Source organism: Trichomycterus rosablanca, chromosome 12 (assembly GCF_030014385.1).
Source record: "Trichomycterus rosablanca isolate fTriRos1 chromosome 12, fTriRos1.hap1, whole genome shotgun sequence".
Classification (NCBI taxonomy): Eukaryota; Metazoa; Chordata; class Actinopteri; order Siluriformes; family Trichomycteridae; genus Trichomycterus; species Trichomycterus rosablanca.
In genome coordinates, this window is record NC_085999.1 from 35,857,963 (window position 1) to 35,875,103 (window position 17,141).

The window sequence follows — 17,141 nt, forward strand, 5'->3', positions numbered from 1 at the left end:
CAAGACAAAGCACCTAAACCTGCAAGAGAGAAATAGAATCCAAGAGCAAGATGTTTAAACCAAAGTAGAACAAAACTGTGGCTAAAAACACTAACAAACAAAGCAGCAATTGCAAATAAAGGTGGCCAAAATAACAGAAACATTAATAAATGAAATACTCAAAAGCATCCACAGCTGCAACAGAGAAAGTGGACAGAACAGGGATAGTGCAGAGCTGAAAACCGGTTAACACGGTATGACAGGCTGCTCCAAGATTCTGCAACAACTCAGTTCTCCAAAAAGGAAAGACAGGAACCATCAGAACTATTTGGAATTGATGAAATAGAAAGCCTATATATGTGCATCTACACAAGGATGGTGCAACGGAATGCTTTATTTGCATATCAGAGTGCAGGACCAGCCATTATACGATGCCCCTGCAGCAGAGAGGGACCCAAAATTAGCTACATGGCAGAGCCATGAACCAACAGCCTTCCATTTGGTAACTTATGGCTCTACTGACCAGTCTACAACTGTCCTAAAGAGCATACAGCACTCCATATTCACAAACAGTCTCCCATCCAAGTGCTGACCAAGCTCAACCCTGCTTAGCTTCTGATACAGGACAAGGTTAAATGTTCTAAGACTGGTGTGGCCATTAACATGAATTTTAAACAGCTGTGATGTTCAGGGATTTCCCGCACCCTGAACCTGTTTAGATGAGGCCTAGAAAAGAACGCAAGAGTATTTTGTGCCAAAGTTAAGTTACACATTAAGGAAATGAAAGACTGATGAGTAAACTAGAGTCCACAAAAGTGAAACCTCGACCTTAATTAATTTAAATAGAAGATTAAATTATAGATTTTTTTCTGCATCTTTGGTATTTGAGCTAATAAAACAGCAAAGACATTTTATAACCCCAAGGATTCCAGTAATTTCCCAGCATTCTGTGTTGTACCTTTACACAGCCGAGTTTCGATTTCCTGGTTCGGGCAACTTTCCTGGTTCTCCAGGGTCTGGATGATAACAGCTCGTGAGCGTGCCTGGTGACCTTCCACTTCGAAACTCCGCCCCTCCACACATGTTAACTGGCACAAGCTCCATGATGACCATTCAGTCAGGTGGCAGTCACCTACACCAGAAACATCCAAAATATTTTATTCAACACATGTAAACCTTGTTCGCCATGATGATGATGACGATGATGATGAACGTTTTATTGATGAGTGTGTGAGATCAACAGCAACTGAGGAGTAAAAACAGAAAATGCCTGGACTGTAATAAGCAGAGCATCAATAAAAGAAATTCTTCAGAAAGTCTGAAAGCATTTATTTATTTATCATCTACAGATTTCAGCAGCAGTTGATTTTGCAGAGACTTGAAGAGTGTTTTTATTTTAAGCTGAGATGACTCACTGTCATTTACTATTGTTCAGAAATTATTTAAAACTGAGACATTTATTATAGTGTCACATATTTACAATGCAGTAACACGCCCCAGACAGAACCCCACTCCATCACAAGGCCATGCTCATCTTTTTATTTTTATGACTAATTAAACCTGGAGCTTTGGGAACACAAAGATCTAAGGACAAAAATTCGACATCATCTGGCCCTGGCATTATAGGGCTTGAAAAACATAGAACTAGTAGAAACCAAGACAAAGATCTTTGAAAACATACGGCCATAATGATATCAAGTTATTGCCACAAGGGTATAGAGGTGTGGCCCTTTAGGTATATAGAGCTTTGTGGCTCTGTAGATATGAGTTGTGGCTTTTTGGATATACAGTTGTGACTCTGTGGATATAGAGGTTTGCTCTTCAGGGATAGAGTTGTGTCCCTTTGGGTAAAGAGTTGTGACTCTGTAGCATTAGAGTTGTATTTTCATAAATATATAGAGTTTTGCTGTTCAGGAATAGAGTTGTAACCCCATTGGGTATAGAGTTGTGGCCCTTTTTTTAATAAAGTTGTGTCCCATTTGGGTATAGAGTTGTGGCCCTTTGGGTATAGACTTGTGTCCCTTTGGTATAGAGTTGTGTACCTGTGAGTAGAGTTGGGTAGTTGTGGCCCTGTAGCTATAGAGTTGTATTTTCAAGGATATAGAGCTTTGATGTTCAGGAATAGAGTTATGGCCCTTTGGGTATAGAGTTGTGTCCCATTTGGGTAGATAGTTGTGGCCCTTTGGGTATAAAGTTGTGGCCCTTTGAGTATAGAGTAATGGCCTCTTGGGTATAGAGTAATGGCCTCTCGGTTAGAGAATTGTGGCCCTTTGGGTATAAAGTTGTGTCCCACTGGGTATAGAATTGTGTCTCATATGGGTAGATAGTTGTGGCCCTTTGGGTAAAGAGTTGTGGCCTCTCAGTTAGAGAATTCTGGCCCTTTGGGTATAGAGTTGTGACCATTTGAATATAGAGTTATGGCCTCTTGAGTATAGAGTTGTATTTTCTTGGATATAGAGTTTTGACATTCAGGAATAGAGTTATGGCCCTTCAGGTATAGAGGGCTTTTTGGCTCTGTAGATGTACAGCTGTAGCTCGGTGGATATAGAGGTTTGCTCTTCAGGGAGTAATGACCTCCTGGGTATAGAGTTATGGCCCCTTGGTTATAGTTGTGGCCTTCTGGGTATAGAGTTGTGACCCATTGTTGATAGAGTTGTGACCCTTTGGGTATAAAGTTGTGACCCATTGTTGATAGAGTAATAGCCTCTTGGGTATATAGTTGTGACCCTTTGAGTACAGCACTCCTAGAAGACTATTATGAAGAAAGAACCCCTCTGATTATTGTTGTTGATTTGATCATTCTGGCAGGATAAACCACGTCATCATTGACAGGTAATTAAACGAGATGATTGAACTCCAGAGGTTTCCGTTCACTGCCGGCTGTATTAGCATATTTTTAAGATAATTCACGCAGAAACATTCACAGAGGGAGTCGACACACCAGAACAATCAAGAGCTCGTGTTCCCTGACCTTATCCTTCCCACAAACCATTGGAGGTAATTATGAGTCTGTCTGTGGGTACGTTTAGCACTTTTATAGCCGCCCACCTAAAGGTTATTTATCGACACCCCCTAATAATCCTCAGTAAAGAGCAAATTTAGAGTGACGTTAATGCTGCGCGGCTCAGGAAGTTCATTTGTTCAGTTCACCAGAGACTCTTTGTGAGCTCAAGCTTTACTGCTCGTTTTCTTCTGCATCCTCACAATGCGAGATTATTTTCACCTTCGGTGGAGCTGATGGAGCGCTACATTACCACGCTGTGGCTACGTACTCACGCTGTGGCCACATTCTCACGCTGTTCATTACCAGCTGTACTGAACAATATACACCCATTAGCCCAACTCTGCTAATCATGCTAATCTTATTACGCTTTTCTGGGTTCTAACAGAAAACTTTGTCTGGCACACACGTCTAGACTATATTGTTAGCTTTCTTGAGCATTCAGGTAAAGCTGGACTCCATTGTTAGCACTCTTGGTTAAACAAGTAGGGCTGGACTATAATGTTAGCATACTGGGCTGGAGGTAAAAGCTGTACTGCAGCATACTGGGCATGCAGGAAAGTCTGGACTGTAATGTTAGCAGACCTGGACAGGCAGGGCAGGCTGAGCTATAATGTTAGAATACTGGGCTGGAAGTAAGAGCTGGACTGTAATGTTAGCATATCCAGACATGCAGGATTAGCTGGACTATAATATTAGCAGACCTGGACAGACAGGGCGGGCTGGACTATAATGTTAGCATACTGGGCTGGAAGTAAGAGCTGGACTGCAGTGTTATCATACTGGGCATGCAGGATTAACTGAACTGTAATGTTAGCATGCTGGACAGGCAGGACGGGCTGGACTGTAATGTTAGCATACCTGGACATGCAGGATTATCTGGACCGTAATGTTAGCATGCTGGACCGGCAGGACGGGCTGGACTGTAATGTTAGCATACCTGGACATGCAGGATTAACTGGACTGTAATGTTAGCATGCTGGACATGCAGGATTAACTGGACCGTAATGTTAGCATGCTGGACATGCAGGATTATCTGGACTGTAATGTTAGCATACCTGGACATGCAGGATTAACTGGACCGTAATGTTAGCATGCTGGACATGCAGGATTATCTGGACTGTAATGTTAGCATACCTGGACAGGGGATGAAACATGGCTGCTGTAGTTCTTGATCCTTCTCAGAACTAAATCCGTTGGTACATTTCTCCTCCTCCACCGCTATAACAGGACCAGGGCTGATGGGATTCGGTCCAGACGACTCAGGCCAGTGACCCCAATGTACCACACAGGATAAGTTCCTCTGTCTCAAACCGTCCCCACATTCAGCACCCTGAAAACAACACCATCACATACTGGTGAGTAAAATGACTATAGTATAAAACCACGTTCAGAAAATACAGTACACTAACGCTACAGTTACCATACTGATGGACTTGATGGCATCAAAAGGGAGTTTCTACCACTCACAGTTATAGCAACCTTTACTGTGTTAAAGCTTTCTGAAATACTGTATAATAGATACACTGATCAGCCATAACATTAAAACCACCTCCTTGTTTCTACACTCACTGTCCATTTTATTAGCTCCACTTACCATACAGAAGCACTTTGTAGTTCTACAATTACTGACTGTAGTCCATCTGTTTCTCTGCATGCTTTGTTAGCCCCCTTTCATGCTGTTCTTCAATGGTCAGGACCCCCACAGAGCAGGTATTATTTAGGTGGTGGATCATTCTCAGTACTGCAGTGACACTGACATGGTGGTGGTGTGTTAGTGTGTGTTGTGCTGGTATGAGTGGATCAGACACAGCAGCGCTGCTGGAGTTTTTAAACACCTCACTGTCACTGCTGGACTGAGAATAGTCCACCAACCAAAAATATCCAGCCAACAGCGCCCCATGGGCAGCATCCTGTGACCACTGATGAAGGTCTAGAAGATGACCAACTCAGACAGCAGCAATAGATGAGCGATCGTCTCTGACTTTACATCTACAAGGTGGAGCAACTAGGTAGGAGTGTCTAATAGAGTGGACAGTGAGTGGACATGATCCACTCATACCAGCACAACACACACTAACACACCACCACCATGTCAGTGTCACTGCAGTGCTGAGAATAATCCACCACCTAAATAATACCTGATCTGTGGGGGTCCTGACCATTGAAAAACAGGGTGAAAGGGGGCTAACAAAGCATGCAGAGAAACAGATGGACTACAGTCAGTAATTGTACAGCTACAAAGTGCTTCTATATGGTAAGTGGAGCTGATAAAATGGACAGTGAGTGTAGAAACAAGGAGGTGGTTTTAATGTTATGGCTGATCAGTGTACATTCATGCTAGAAATGGAAAGTACCTTCCCCAAACTGTTGTTACAATTTTAAAGCAAATTAATGATTATTATAATTAATTTTCCACAGATTTGGGTTTGAATCTCAGCAGTGCTATCGACCGGCCGGGCATCTACAAGGACATGATTGGCTATGTCTGGGGGCGTGATCGAATCCCTGCAATGGATTGGCACCCTGTCCAGGATATTCCTGTCTTGCGCGCAGTGTTTCCCGGTGAAGCCAGCCCCACCGTGACCCTGACCAGGATAAAGCAATTGATGAAAATAAGAAAAAAATGAAAATGAAGATTTTCTAAACCAGTTATCAGAATATAATAATAATAATGGGAAAGGTGTCTACAGAGTTTTGGGCATATCGAGAGAATAAACATGATGGCATGAACTGGTAGCTATACGCTACATTAGCCTCGTAGCTCCAGGGCTTCGCTACAGAAACGGCCAGCTTGTTTTCTCAGAGTGTGAAGATCCTGAATGTGGTTCTTATTAAAAGTTTGCTCACGTCTCAGAGTCACTAGCAGCCAGGCGTGGGAACACACCTTCCAAAATTCAATTATAGACTTGCAATACAGTGCCCACGCCTGCCTGGTGGGTAAAATTGCCCCTGCTTGCCTCGGGTCAGGGGCAGCATGGGTCAAGTGGTGGAGGAAAAAAAAGCTCTCCAGCAGCATCTGATTTCAGCCGTTACGCCACACGAGGACACGGCAGCAATTAACTCAGCTCTTTAAATAAAGCCTGCTGGGTTTCAGAAGATCAAGCAGCCAGTGAAGATGTTTAGATGTTCGGTTAAACCCCGGTGTGATGTCTGCTTCAGAGTAAGAGCTTCTCATTAACTAATGATTGTACCTCCACATAGCAGGGGGTCCACTCTCCCAGCAGCCAGCTGTAGCAAGGCCTGATGGGACACGGCTTGGTTTGTGAGAGCTGGGACGGGCACGGACGGCCTTCTTCACCAGCTTCCTGGAGCACACGTCGCGATCGTGTCATCACACCTACACAGGAAACACAATCATTAGTGACATGCTGATATACAGCTGTTATTATTAACGTTTATACGCACCTGTAAATGACAAATATACAGGAATTTCAAAAAAGTGTGGACAGTAGAAAAACATTTCTACAAACAGTTGCAGTGATGTGCTTGGGTGGACTGCTCACATCCCTGACCTCCACCCTAGTGCACACTTTTGGGATGAATTGGAACACTGATTGTGAAGAAAGAAAAGGAAGGAAGAATAAAAAAAGAAAGAAAAAAAATAGACAGAAAAATGAAAAAAGAAAGAAAGAAATAATAAATAAAGAAAAAATAAATAAAAAAAATTAATAATAAAGAAAAATAAATAAAGAAAGAAAAAATAGACAGAAAAGTGAATAAAGAAAGAAAGAAATAATAAAGAAAAAAAAGAAAAAAAGAAAAAATAAAGAAAAAATAAAGAAAAAAATAATAAAGAAAAATAAATAAAGAAAAAAGAAAGAAGAAAAATAAATAAATGAAGATTTTAAGCTGTCCGTGTTTTGCTTTTAATCTATAATTTTGGTTAATTTAAGTTTGTCTAAGTTGCAGAATATTTTGTCTGTACGTCGAGCTGGAGGACACGCTGCATCATTAACATGCAACACAGCGCAGCCGCCGAATCCTTCACACTGCACCATAAATCACAGCTGGGATTACACGCTAATGATGCTGCACTGCTAAATCCCTCCAGACTGAATGATTTATCCGTCATATAAAATAAACATTTATTTAAGTAATCATATAATAATTGGTACTTTTGCTAATTCATGACCAGTAAGGACCGCATGCACTAGTGCTGTTGCTTTACACCAATAAAACAGCCTTAGAAAGAGCAAGAGAATCCCAGTGATCCAGCTCCAGATGTTTACCAATTAATTAATACAATTAACCATCAGCACTTATTCTCAACCTCACTCACTCACTGACTGACTGAATCACTGCAGAACTCACTCACTGTCACGTTACTCTCATCATTTTCTCTTTTCTGAAAACTTGGTTGTTGCACACTGGTGGATTGAGCAGCTGGCTCTATTGTGACAACTAATTTTCACTCATCCACTGACTTACTCACTCACATCATTCAGCAGCTGCCACGTTACACTCTATTCTCATTTCTGAGAATTTGATTATTGCACACTGGTGGATTGAGCAGCTGGCTCTATTGTGATTTATGTTTTTGATTCTATTTTGTGTCCACTATCTCCGCTACAACTCACTCACTCACTCATTCACCCACCCACTGACTCATTCAGTCACTTACTCACTCATTCAGCAGCTGTCTTTTTCTGTGAAGTTGGTTGTGTCATACTGGTGGATCTATTGTGGATCTATGTGGATCTATGTGCAGCTGGATCTATTGTGACAAACATTCTGATTTTATCCTTTTTGTTTCCACTATTTCCGCGACAACTCACTCACTGACTCACTCACCCACTTACTGACTCATTCAGTCACTGACTTAGTGACTCACCCTCTCACTCACTTACTTACCCACCCATTTACTGATTGACTTACTGACTCACTCACACTGGTGGATTGAGCAGCTGGCTCTATTGCGATTTATGATTCTATTCATTTTCTGTCCACTATCTTTGCTACAACTCACTCACTGACTCACTCACTCACCCACCCACTCACTCACTCACTCACCCAACTCACTCACCCACCCACTCACTCACCCAACTCACTCACCCACCCACCCACTCACTCACCCACCCACCCACTCACTCACCCACCCACTCACTCACTCACCCACCCAACTCACTCACCCACCCACCCACCCACCCACTCACCCACCCACTCACCCACTCACCCACCCACTCACTCACCCACTCACTCACTCACTCACCCACCCAACCACCCACTCACTCACCCACTCACTCACCCACTCACTCACTCACCCACCCACCCAACCACCCACTCACTCACTCACCCACCCACTCACTCACCCACTCACTCACCCACTCACTCACCCACCCACTCATTGACATTCCTTTTTCTTGATCTTAAGGGTCTTCTACCACCATCAGCTTACAAACCTAGTTTTGTGTCTAAACCTGTGTGATGGCAATTTTCTCCCCCCCCATTGTTTGAAAAGTTTAAAAGGCTCGACAAGGTTCACATCCTGGACTGAATCAGCTGACGTTTGGAACTGTGCATGATAATCGTGGGCACGTGTGTGGCTGCTCAGTCATGAAAACCTGGTTCATGAAGATACAAATGAAGACGAGCGCTCTGAAGCTCAGTAGACAGTGATGGAACCTTGGAGCATGTGTGACTTAATGGCTGATAACAGCACTTAACATCTGACCAGGGCAGCTCTGTATTCTTATTTTTACACACATATATACAATCAGTGTGAGTTAATTAGCCGAATGTCTGTCTGTCCATCCAACTGTTTGTCTGTCTTTCACTCCATCCGTCCAATTATCCACTTACTTTTTCTTTCTCTCTTTTTTTTCTTGGATGTTCTTTAATACTGAGCAGTTTGGGTCCCTCCTGCAGCGCAAGTGCACCGAGGCAGGATGTTCATTTCACTTCAGGTGACCCATTAAATTGGGTGGCAAAAAAGGTCAGACCTTTAAAAGTTCTGACACCTTCTGGAGATTTTTTCTTTCTGTCTCACTTGGCCGTGTCCTCGTCGTTCGGTGTCTCTGAGACTTATTACTCACCTGCTCAGTGTGAGTTTTTATAATGGGAATGTTCTGAGCATCATGTTTTTTACAGATTACAGCAGTGACTGACTGACGTCTGCACTTTAAACCATGAGTTTAATTGTAATTTACTTATGTTTGCTTTGTATAATTATGTAATAATCTAGGGCAGATGGGATACCTTTATTTGTGGTATACACCGACTAGGCATAACATTATGACCACCTTGCTAATATTATGTTGGTCACCCTTTTGCTGCCAAAACAGCCCTGCAACTGTGATGCACTGTGTATTCTGACACCTTTCTATCAGAACCAGCATTAACTTCAGTAGCTTGTCTGTTGGATTGAACCACACGGGCCAGCCTTCTCTCCCCACGTGCATCAATGAGCCTTGGCCGCCCATGACCCTGTCGCCGGTTTACCATTGTTCCTTCCTTTGACCACTGTTTTTTTTTATGCATTTTCTCCTTTTTAGTGCGTCCAATTGCCCGATTGATTCATGCTTCCTCTCCACCAATGCCGATCCCCACTCTGATTGAGGGCAGCATGTCGTATGCATCTTATCACTTACACTTTGACGAGTGCAGTGCAGCTCAGCGTTGTGTATAGAGAGACACACCCTGACAGCACTCTTTTCTCATCTCTGTGCAGGCGCCATCAATCAGCCAGCAGTAATTGCACAAGTCATGGGAGAGAGACCCCTTCCGTCTTAGTCCCGCCCATATCTGAACAACAGGCCAATCGTTGGTTATGTGGCCACTCAGCCCAGCCAGCAGGCAGAGCTGAGCTTCGATACAATGTATTCGAGATCCCAGCTCTGGTTCCAGCATGTGTTTTTACCGCTGCGCCACCTGAGCGGCCCTTTCTTGGACCACTTTTGATAGATACTGACCACTGCAGACCGGGAACACCCCACAAGAGCTGCAGTGTTGGAGATGCTCTGACCCAGTAGTCTAGCCGTCACAATTTGGCTCGCTCATATCCTCACGCTCGCCCATTTTTCCTCCTTCTAACATCAAGTTTGAGGATAAAATGTTCACTTGCTGCCTAATATATCAGGTGCCGTGATGAAGAGATAATCAGTGTTATTCACTTCACCTGTCAGTGGTCATAATGTTATGCCTAGTCGGTGCAGTACATTGAAATGTTTCTTCCACACATCCCAGCTTGTTTGGAATCTGGGGTCAGAGCACATGGTCAGCCAATGTACAGCGTCCCTCAATCAGAGCCAGAATTCAAACCCACAACCTTCTGATTAATAACACAAACAAAGCTCTACCTACTAAGCTACTAGGCTTAATAATCTGTGATAAATATTACCAGGAACAGACGAACAGATTGTGTAGGTGCATTCTGGTACTCACCCTGATTACCGCAGCTATGTGAGCACTCTGTCCATGCTGTCCATTCTGACAGGATGCAGCTGACTGGACAGTTAACGTGGCAGATTTTACTGAGATTCCACGGCTGAGAAAGTCCCAGCTAAAGCAAGCAAACAAAACAGAAAATGAGTTTATAGTTTAATTAAAAATGGAACAATAAAAATGTTAGGATTGTGTGGCTGCCTGAATGCATAGCAATGCTTAACAGATGGTTCTTGACATGGCTGTGTGTGTGTGTGTGTGTGTGTGTGTGTGTGTGTATGTGTGTGTGTGTGTACCTTCTCACAGACACTCAATTCCACCAGTTTGCCGTCACTGCGAACACAGTCCACCAGTCGAGTCCTCGTTCCATTACCACACACTGCAGCCTCACTCAGCATGCAACTACTCCAACCTGCACACACACACACACAGATAATAGACAGTTTGACTTTGAAGAGATGATCATATTTACAGTAGAGCAGGTGAGTCTCTTAGATCATGTTGATAGTAAGCAACATGAGGCAACTAACAGAGTTTCAAAGAAAAAGAGTAATGGGTGCCTGAATTGCTGGTGAATCAGTCAGTGACTGGTATGTGTTAATGTTTAAAGGTTTAAAAGTCGTAAACAGTCAGCATCAACAGAAATGAACAGTGAGTTCAAGTGGTGTAACCTGGTGGTATAGGGAGCACAAAACCTGGACCCCTGAGTAATAAGAGCTAATATAATCTGATGAGTCTTATAAACTATTTCTTATTGGCTTTTTCAAAATTGCAGCTGAGTTTATGATTGGACGAAGCCAGTCAGAATGTTTTTAACCCACAGTATTGGCTAAGTACAGTGAAGGATTTATAATAGTGTGAGCTGAAACTGGTGTAAACAGTCAGTAAACCAAAGTCAAGAATCAAAGGGCAATATTTCAGAATCACCAGACTGAGATTTGTTTTCAAATATCAGTGGTGCTATCAGCCAGTTAGGGATCTACACAGACACGAATAGCTATGGAGTGTTTTACAAGCATCAACAAAATACAGTAAATATAATGATCAGTAAAAAAAAAAAAAAAAACACTCGATTGTTTTTCTTTGAACTTTTATCCACTTATATTTACTTTTACTGCATTTTACAAAATGTCCCAACTTTTATGGACACGAGGTTTATAGATTTTATGAAAAGAAAAAAAGCATTAAAGATAAGGAATTAAAATGCAATAGGTTACAGTAGTTACAAAATGTAGTTACTTTAAAAATCATGAAATAATAAATGAAATTTGCTAATGTGTTCATTCTTAATAAAACAGAATGTTTTAATGAACAGATATGAAATTGCCAAAATATAACCAAGAAACATTTTTTTTACCGGAGATGTTGTAGTGGTAGGTGAAACAGTTGGTGTTAATGACGCACGGTTCCGTCTCATTTCTTTCTGGACAGGTGACATGGACTGCAGAGGGTCGGAGCATCTGCCTGGTTCTCGTCCTCACCGAGTCTCCGTCACACGACTGCACAGAGACCAAACATCAAATCATCATTCAGTCAGACAATCAGCACACGGCTGTGACAGAAAATCTTCAAAACATCCAGAACTGGCTCGCAGGTGATGTTCCAATTCATCCTAATAATAATAGTGTTTAATAGGGTAAAGATCAGGGCTCACAAACTCATTAAACCATGTTTTTACTTATTAATTAAAAGGGTTAAAGTACATATTGTAAAGCTTGTATGTGTGCCTATGATAGACTCTGATAAAATCTAGGTATATTATACCTCTGCCCCACACATTTACACCCCTAACACTCCTAGTTTCCCAAAACTCTGTATCTTGCGTTCACAACAATCACAACCTGATCGCAACACCTTTCACACTACAGGATTTTGAGTCGGCGACTGATCTTGATATTTAACATGCGGCGAGCCGCTCAGATCGAGACGTTGAAGAGTTCACACATAACGACTGAGAGATGATTTTCGAGCCTTGAGCGAGCGCCGATTTGCCTCCGAGCTGCCACATCGAGCACACCTGTTGGTGAGCAAAAATCAGGGCAAAAATCGTGTAGTGTGAACTAGACATTTACATGAACATTTCTGGCATTTAGCAGACGCTTTTATCCAAGCGACTTACAGTACCGGGACAGTATATTGTCTAAGCAATTGGGGGTTAAGGGTCTTGCTCAAGGGCCCTACAGTGGCAACCTGGTGGGGCTTAAGCCAGCAACCTTCTGATTACTAGTCCAGTACCTTAACCACTAGGCTACAACTGCCCTATAGACATTAACTACTGACCTATAACTGTTGTTCATATTTCTTTCTCTTTACCCAATTGCATTACGCTTCCTCTATACTGATCTTGACCTCCAGTCTGACTGAGGAGAGCCATGACTAACACACGTCCCCTCCGACACATATGCAGTAGCTGACTGCATTTTATGTTTTTCACCTGAACAAGAAGAGTTCATATGCAGATCAGCTTTGTATACGAAGAGCCACACCCTGTCTACATTATTCCCCGTCACCCTGCCCTTGAACAACAAGCCAATCGTTGTTCATGTAGGCGCCCAGCCTGCCGGATGGCAAGTTCTTGTTCTTCTTGAGTGTACTTCAGTGTTTGGATCTGAACGTGAAGTCCGAGCCAACGTTTCCACACTGAGCAGCTTCTGAGAAATCGTTTCTATATTTGTAGCACTTATATGATGACCAGTGAGACATCTCAACTTTCTCTATTATTAGCATTTTCTAGTTAAAGCACTAATTAGCCTGTTAGCCGTACAGAACACGGTGACACCGAGCAGCCAGGACAGAATAAAACCACATCCTCTCCATGTGTCTCATCTTCATCGTTAGCATTTCACGTTCGTCGTGTGCGATTTATTCCGGTCCTACGTTAATTACAATAACAAATGCTCGGCTGCCGCTGGAGACTCATTTGAATTTAGATTTTCGTTCGGGATTAAAAATTTGCTGCGGGGAGAAAAAAACCCCACAGCGTCTCTCTGATTACGGTCTGCATCAGACTTAATGTGAAATATTTAAATGTAGATGAAGCACCTTCAGTAAAATAATAATTAGAGGAGAAAACAGGGTGGGGAACGATCACAGGAAACAGAGACGTTGCGCTGGTCTTTACAGAACTGCTGCTTCAGCGCAAATACTTTGCTCTGCTCTAAATGCTAAATCTGACAGCTAGTTAGCATTCCTGAGGTCTGTTCACACTGGGTGTCTTTATATGAACAAAAGAACGCTTAAGTTTTGGAGGTGCTGCGGTCTGATGTGCTGGCGCACCACTGAGGAGTGTTTGTACTTGTGGGGATGACCTGTGGACCTGGTCGGGCATCCACATGAACATAATTGGCTGTGTTTGAGGGAGGGTAGGACGGGCGGGTCTCGTCCCGTTGCCACTGTGATATGTGATCTCCGAAACTGGTCTGGGTGCCTTTGTGGGGTGGGGTGGGGGGGGGGGGGGGTTTGCATGGAGCTTAGTGTGGCTCTCTGTATGATATGGCTCTGTTGTAAGCAAATGGGGCAGCAAAGTGGCTAAGTGGGTAACACTGTCGCCTTACAGCAAGAAGGTCCTGGGTTCGATCCTCAGGTGAGGCGGTCTGAGTACTTTTTGTGCAGAGTTTGCATGTTCCCCCCGTGTCTGCGTGGGTTTCCTTCGGGAGCTCCGGTTTCCTCCCACAGTCCAAAAACATGCAGTCATGCAGACACTGAATTGCCCTAAAGGTGAATGTGTGTGTCTGCCCTGCGATGGATTGGCACCCCGTCCAGGCTGTTACTGGTTGCCTTGCGCCCATTGAGAAGCTGGGATAGGCTCCAGCACCCCCCTCTTGCGACCCTGATTGGATAAGCAGTTAAGAAAGTGAATGAATGTAAGTGAACGCCCCCTTGTGAAGGCTTTTTTTACATCTTATAAACCACAGTGGGACCAGATTGTACAGAGTAAATGCATTGTTTGTGTTTCCTGGGTCCCTGTCCCCAAACCATTCCTACAGACAGTTCTGCATCATAGCAGAACACTTTCTTATGGTTCTTATGACATCACAGGTCAGGGATCGTTACCTCGGGACAGGAAATCCAGTGACTCCAAGGTGACATCACACAGTCTTCAGGACACGGCAGCACGCAGGTACGAGCCTGGGAGGGGACCTCGTCCTGATCACACAGCGAGTCGTTAACAGTGCGAGCCTCATTCATACCATCACCACGTAATACACACCTACAGAGAGAGAGAGAGAGAGAGAGAGAGAGAGAGAGAGAGTCCGACCTCACAAATGCTCCTTTGACTGAATGAGCACAAATTCCCACAGACACACTTCAAAATCTTGTGGAAGTAAGAGTGGAGGCTGTTACTACAACATGTATGCCCCGGTATTAGAATGGGATGGCGAGCAAGCTAATGGTCATCCGTCCACATACTTTTAAACACATTAATTTACAAATGTGTGTACACTGTGTGTGTGTGTGTGTGTACCGGATCTTGCGGCTCTGTACTCCCTCTCCACAGGCAGTCTGTTTGTCCACAGTGTTGATGGAGCAGAAGGACCAGGACTCTGCTACCCACTGATACACACCACACACACCGCGACACGGTACAGCCTCAGACACCTACACACACACACACACACAGGAGAAGAAGAAACGGCAGTTGTAAATCTCGTACTAAAAATGTCCCTTTTGATGCTGGGACTGAAATCTTTGGTGTCTTATCTATCTATCTATCTATCTATCCATCCATCCATCCATCCATCCATCCATCCATCCATCCATCCATCCATCCATCCATCCATCCATCCATCCATCTATCTACAGTATCCATCCATCCATCCATCCATCCATCCATCCATCCATCCATCCATCCATCCATCCATCTATCTACAGTATCCATCCATCCATCCATCCATCCATCCGCACCCACCCACCCATCCATCCATCCATCCATCCATCTATCTATCATACATCTACAGTATCTATCTAACCACCCACCCATCCATCCATCCATCCATCCATCCATCTACTCTATCTACTTTGTCTGTCTGTCTGTCTGTCTGTCTCTAAAGTCTAAAGTATCTAAAGTATCTATCTAACCACCCACCCATCCATCCACCCACCCATCTATCCACCTACAGTATCTGTCTAACCACCTACCTACCCACCTACCCATCCATCAATCTATTCATCCATCCATCTATTTATCAACTTTTTATGAACAGCAACATTTAAAATTGAAACTCACTTTGGAACTGAGGAGCAATGAACGAAGGTGGAACAGTTAAACGAATCCTGTTTAATCAAAGATCATGTGGACGGCTGGGCATCATTTGTAATGTCCTGGTAGCAGATAACACAGGACTCTTTGATTTTTGGTTGCGTCCATGTCTTAATCAGTCAGAGCTGTTCTAACAATGCATTAGGTGAGTGGTCCTAATGTTTTGGCTCATCTGTGTATTTAATAATGCTGTATTATAGTCTGATGACTCAGGCAGTATAAGAACTGTGTTCCTCCTAAAGTTAAACCTACGTCACATCTTTGCAGGGCTTTATTTAGGACGCTGTGTGCTTGTGAGGTGGAAGACAGAGTGATTACATTAATAATCCGTTCACAGTGGTGGATTAATCAGAAATGTGATTAATATCGAGTCAGCAGCTCCAGATTCTCACTGTGGAAATAAAAAGCTCCATCTGTACCACACATCTGCTACCCATCAAAATCGTCCCTCTCCTACTTTATTCACCCTCTCCTCTCCACGTTCCACCACCTTCCTTTTTTCCTCTCTAACGTTTTTATCTACAACTCTACGCTCTTCAACTTCCTGTCCTGTTTTATACTTCATCAGAAGTGCAACTCTCTGGAAAAGTTGCTGAAAATGGGTGACACTGTACACAGTCCAGCAAGCTTGACATCACCATAAGCAGAAAGTCAGCAGTCCAAGAAAGATCATGGCTGTGTAGTGGCTGAAGGACTGTGGCCAGTGTCTCACTTTCCTGCACCTTATAATTAAAAGCAGATTGTTTTTGTGACCATTATTATTGATTGATGGATGGTGGTTGGTTGGTTAACAGATGAATGGATAGATTGGTTAGTTGGTCGGTTGGTTGATGGATGGTTGGATGGATTGAAGGATGGATTGGTTAATGGTTGGTTGGTTGGTGGATAGATGAATGGATTGGTTAGTGGTTGGTTGGTTGGTTGATTAATAGATGGATGGAAGGATGGATGGATTGGTTGGTCAGTTGGTTGGTTGGTGGATGGATGGATGATGGGTGGATGATGATGGGTGGATTAGGTGGGTGGATGGATGAATGGACGAATTGATTGGTGCTACTCTATGGTACTTTGTTAAATAATATTACTTTATATTCTGGCTGTCATTTCCAAAATATTAATAGCAACACAATGAGAAAGTGAATGATGAGAATGTGGAAGAAAAAGGAAGAGCGTGACTAACCTGAGCCTTCGTCCACGTCCGTAGTAACAGTGCCCAACAAGCCAACAAGAGGAAGGAAAAAAAACATATAGCCATTAGTTATCAGCTTTTATTTGCTGTTCTTCATGAGGAAAGCTTTGCTGTTTTATTACACAAATCACAGATGGAATCACATTTGGGACAGACTTGTGATTCACCAATGAGCCAAAACATTAGGACCACCAGTATAACACACTGTCAAAACAACTCTGACCTGCTAATACCGTCCTGAGGGAGTCCTGTGGTATCTGGTACCAGGACGTTACCAGCAGGTCCTTCAGCTTCTGTAGGTTCTGAGGTGGATCATCCTACATGAAATC

General features: G+C 43.3%; 1 protein-coding gene across 1 annotated transcript in view; it reads right to left on the reverse strand.

Annotated features, from left to right (window-relative positions):
- Nucleotides 1-17,141, reverse strand: part of thsd7ba (thrombospondin, type I, domain containing 7Ba) — a gene marked incomplete at its 5' end in the record, with an annotated part of 260,282 nt that overhangs the window by 15,929 nt on the left and 227,212 nt on the right. The window contains 9 exons of the mRNA XM_063005709.1: nt 938-1,111; nt 4,118-4,313; nt 6,175-6,320; nt 10,364-10,481; nt 10,660-10,775; nt 11,721-11,862; nt 14,417-14,573; nt 14,829-14,962; nt 16,804-16,809. Coding sequence (XP_062861779.1) covers nt 938-1,111; nt 4,118-4,313; nt 6,175-6,320; nt 10,364-10,481; nt 10,660-10,775; nt 11,721-11,862; nt 14,417-14,573; nt 14,829-14,962; nt 16,804-16,809 — 1,189 coding nt within the window. The remainder of the gene's footprint in view (nt 1-937; nt 1,112-4,117; nt 4,314-6,174; nt 6,321-10,363; nt 10,482-10,659; nt 10,776-11,720; nt 11,863-14,416; nt 14,574-14,828; nt 14,963-16,803; nt 16,810-17,141) is intronic.